This window comes from Larimichthys crocea, chromosome XXIV, assembly GCF_000972845.2.
Source record: "Larimichthys crocea isolate SSNF chromosome XXIV, L_crocea_2.0, whole genome shotgun sequence".
In the NCBI taxonomy this organism is placed as follows: domain Eukaryota; kingdom Metazoa; phylum Chordata; class Actinopteri; family Sciaenidae; genus Larimichthys; species Larimichthys crocea.
This window is the reverse complement of record NC_040034.1, coordinates 5,455,409-5,459,865: the sequence shown is the minus strand read 5'-3', so window position 1 is coordinate 5,459,865 and position 4,457 is coordinate 5,455,409. Positions and strand designations below refer to the sequence as shown.

The window sequence follows — 4,457 nt, the reverse complement described above, 5'->3', positions numbered from 1 at the left end:
CCAGTCCACATGTCCTGACTGTGTCCAACATACTGAACCCCCAAAGTACACAGATTACACACAATGTACACAGAGTACACACAATGTACACAGAGTGATTTTCTACAAATATCCACAGGTTTGTATGTCTGTCATGTGACTGATACCTGCTGAGCCCTGAGTTTAGTCTTGAAGGCAGATGGACCATCACAGACCACATCCAGGTCTGTCTCAGTCTGTGTCTCTGTCTGTGTCTCTGTCTGTGTCTCTGTCTGTCTCTGTGAGGACACGAATGGTGAGTAATGAACTCCGGACACTTCTCGTCGGACGCCATTTTGTCTCCGTAGGTGAAGGGGAGGGACCAGCGTTGATAAAATGGCAGCTGATGAAGCAGAGGTGGAGCTGCAGAGGTGGAGGTGAACACCTCAACATACAAACGTCAGCTGGACATGTGACTTATATTTAACATGGAGGTCAGCAGGTGGAGCTACTCCAACTGAGACAACACTACACCAGGAAGTACACAGAGTACTACAGAGTACACAGGAGAGTACTAACAGAACTGAGACAACTACTGACTGAACTGAATCAGTATGAACTATTTTATCCACACACACACACACACACACACACACACACACACACAGCGGTCAGTAGATTAATATAACGACAGAAGAAGAAGACAAAAGGCAGAGTGAGGATCAGTGTGAATGAAGAGAGAGAGGGAGGAGACAGGCGTGTGAACTGTGTTTAATCTGCAGAGTGGGTGGTCCACACACACACACACACACACACACACACACACACACACACACTGTATTGTTAGATGAGGGTGGGCTGCAGGCTGATTTGTTTGAACAGACTGAAGTAGCTGCTATTCAAGTGTGTGTGTGAGTGTGTGTGTGTAATCTGGTTCTGATCTGACGATGGGGAGTCACACAGACTTCAGTTCCTCTAAAGTTTAATTACATCACAGATCTCCTGTTGGACCTCCTGTTGGACCTAGGACGCACTCACGTTCATGTCTTCAGGAGAACGCGTTCATGTCACCAGGAGAACGCGTTCATGTCTTCCGGAGAACGCACCAGAACATGTTCATGTCTTCAGGAGAACGTGTTCATGTCACCAGGAGAACGCGTTCATGTCTTCAGGAGAACGCACTCACGTCACCAGGAGAACACGTTCATGTCTTCAAGAAAACGCACTCACGTCACCAGGACAACATGTTCATGTCTTCAGGAGAACACGTTCATGTCACCAGGAGAACGCACTTACGTCACCAGGAGAACACGTTCATGTCTTCAGGAGAACGCGTTCATGTCACCAGGACAACACGTTCATGTCTTCAAGAGAACGCACTCACGTCACCAGGACAACATGTTCATGTCACCAGGAGAACGCGTTCAGGTCACCAGGAGAACACGTTTGTGTCTTCAGGAGAACGTGTTCGTGTCACCAGGAGAACGCACTTACGTCACCAGGAGAACACGTTCATGTCTTCAGGAGAACGCGTTCATGTCACCAGGAGAACACGTTCATGTCTTCAGGAGAACGCGTTCGTGTCACCAGGAGAACACGTTTGTGTCTTCAGGAGAACGCGTTCATGTCACCAGGAGAACACGTTCATGTCTTCAGGAGAACGCGTTCGTGTCACCAGGAGAACATGTTTGTGTCTTCAGGAGAACGCGTTTGTGTCTTCAGGAGAACGCGTTCATGTCACCAGGAGAACATGTTTGTGTCTTCAGGAGAACACGTTTGTGTCTTCAGGAGAACGCACTCACGTTCATGTCGTCAGGAGAACGCATTCATGTCATCAGTAGAACACGTTCATGTCATCAGTAGAACGCGTTCATGTCTTCAGGAGAACGCGTTCGTGTCACCAGGAGAACGCGTTCGTGTCACCAGGAGAACATGTTTGTGTCTTCAGGAGAACACGTTCATGTCTTCAGGAGAACAAGTTCATGTCACCAGGAGAACACGTTCATGTCTTCAGGAGAACACGTTCATGTCTTCAGAAGAACACGTTCAGGTCGTCAGGAGAACACGTTCACATCGTCAGGAGAACACGTTCAGGTCTTGAGGAGAACACATTCACATCGTCAGGAGAACACGTTCAGGTCTTCAGGAGAACACTTTCACATCGTCAGGAGAACACGTTCAGGTCGTCAGGAGAACACGTTCAGGTCTTCAGGAGAACACGTTCAGGTCTTCAGGAGAACACGTTCACATCGTCAGAAGAACACGTTCAGGTCTTCAGGAGAACACTTTCACGTCATCAGGAGAATGCGTTCACGCTGTCACATCAGAACACTTGAGCAGATGTTCTATGTTCTGTTTAACTGAAGGAACTGGACCATTGACCCTGTTTAACTCCTCATGTTTGCTCATCGTTTTATTTTTCTGTTCACTTAATCGTGCAGGTCAAACAAGACGACAGCACATAGAAACAGGAAACAGGACGAAACAGAGCCACCACAGACACCACAGAGGAAGAGACAGAACGCCACATATGGGAGGTGATCCGAGTCTGGCTGAAGAGCTGTATACTGATTCTGATCTGGGCGAGAGACACCAACAGATGATTATCACTGAGAGAGAGAGAAACAGTTTCAAACACGACTGAAGAGCTTGAGCTGAAGTCTGGGATGTCTTTGTCGTCTGTCCACAGCTTGACTACACAAAGTCTGAAGGCGGTTTGCTCTGCAGCCTCGTCGGCGCTCTGTTGGTGCCACTTCCTGTCTTAATGTTTGGCTTGAACGTGTCTGTCTGTGTGAACACGTTGGAACTCTGTGACTGATTTCCACAGAAAGGACTCATCCCTCACATGGAGAACGTTCGATGACTAACACACCGTGTTGGCCAATCAGACGTGTACGAACTCATACGAACACGGAGAACAGAGATCTGCTGTTAACTGCGGGGCACAAGACAAAATGATTGTTGCCGTAGTAACTAATAATCAGGGCTGTCATTGATCTCAGACAGGTTTTATCCTCTGTGTTAACATCAAACTCTCAGACGTTCCACTGCAAACATGTTTGATGAAGCAGAAAGTCACACTCCAAATATACCCACGTCCTCCACACAGATTTACACAGAGATTACCACACACACACACACACACACACACAGACACACACACACACACACACGATCAATAATATGTAATTATAAACATGTACCTGTTTTAATTTAAAACTTTAATAAACTAAAAAAATATTCACCTGTCAGAAAACCAAAGAACACTTCAGATCCAGACCCCTCCAATGTTAGAGTACTTACAGTACTATTAGTACTAGTACTACAGTACTAATAGTACTAGAGACAGATATATACTTTATTGATCCCAAAGGAAATTCAAGGATCAATAAAGTATCTATCTACTATCAGTAGTATAAGTAGTATTAGTACTATCAGTACTATCAGTAGTGGTATTCCTTGAGTGTGATGTGACCTTTGACCTCTCAATGTCGTTCAGTGTTGATGATCATCTGTATGAAGAACCACAGCTCCATCCAGTGGACAGACTGATTCATTACAGCTACAGACTGAAGAAACTCCTCTGATGAAGGGGAAGTACTTAAACCTGTGTACAGCAGCAGTAGTAGTAGTAGTAGTAGTAGTAGTAGTACTGACCTGTGTACAGCAGCAGCAGTAGTAGTAGTAGTAGTAGCAGTAGTAGTACTGACCTGTGTACAGCAGCAGTAGTAGTAGTAGTAGTAGCAGTAGTAGTACTGACCTGTGTACAGCAGCAGTAGTAGTAGTAGTAGTAGCAGTAGTAGTACTGACCTGTGTACATATCCACCAGAGAGTCTCGGAGCTCCTTGCTGGGCGTCCATGTGGACACGCTGGTCTCTGCTGGACTCTCTGAACCGGTCTCCCTGCAACACAAACACACTTCACTTTAGAACCGTGACCCAGATCAGATCAGCGCTGTGCGGACTCCACTGAAGGTCCAGAACTGATCAGCTGATCCGGTTAGACTGGTTAATCTCAGCCTGTGATCACATGACCGGGTCACATGATCCTGAAGCTTATTGGCTGTTTAATCTGTACCACACTGTGACCCGTTACCCAGCGTTCCTCTGAACCCGCCTGCAGACCATCAGAACCTGAGTTAACCATTACATCCCTGTTGCTCTGACCTGTTGCTCAGTTGCCACTGCAGGTTGCTGATCTTCTTCTTCGCTCTCTGCAGAGCAAAATGAACATCGTCAGCTCTGCTGCTGAACGCCATCAACACCAACGCCACCTTCACCTCAAACAAACACACCTGACATCTCCATGACGACCAGCACACCATACACTGTCTCTCAGTACTTCAGGTCACACAGACAGCAACAGGCTGTGATTGGCTGACAGCCAGAATCTCTGGAACACGAACGGGTAAAATATTGATGAGCTTACGGCATCAGGTGAGACAGGTGAGACAGGTTTGGGTTTCACAGTTTAAACATTTGAAGAATGTTTTAAAAACT

At 46.6% G+C, this 4,457-nt stretch overlaps 1 protein-coding gene across 2 annotated transcripts in view; it reads right to left on the bottom strand.

Moving 5' to 3' along the window:
* The window catches only part of mipol1 (mirror-image polydactyly 1), a 50,551-nt gene extending 46,311 nt beyond the window's left edge, over nt 1-4,240 (bottom strand). Inside the window, exons 1-2 of one of the 2 annotated variants that reach the window (XM_027275195.1) lie at nt 4,125-4,240; nt 3,769-3,860 (exon numbers count right to left, since the gene is read on the bottom strand). In XM_027275195.1, coding sequence (XP_027130996.1) covers nt 3,769-3,860; nt 4,125-4,216 — 184 coding nt within the window. In that variant the 5' untranslated portion in view covers nt 4,217-4,240. The remainder of the gene's footprint in view (nt 1-3,768; nt 3,861-4,124) is intronic. The other variant, XM_019258885.2, reaches the window with a different exon arrangement.
* Between the last annotated feature and the right edge of the window lie 217 nt (nt 4,241-4,457).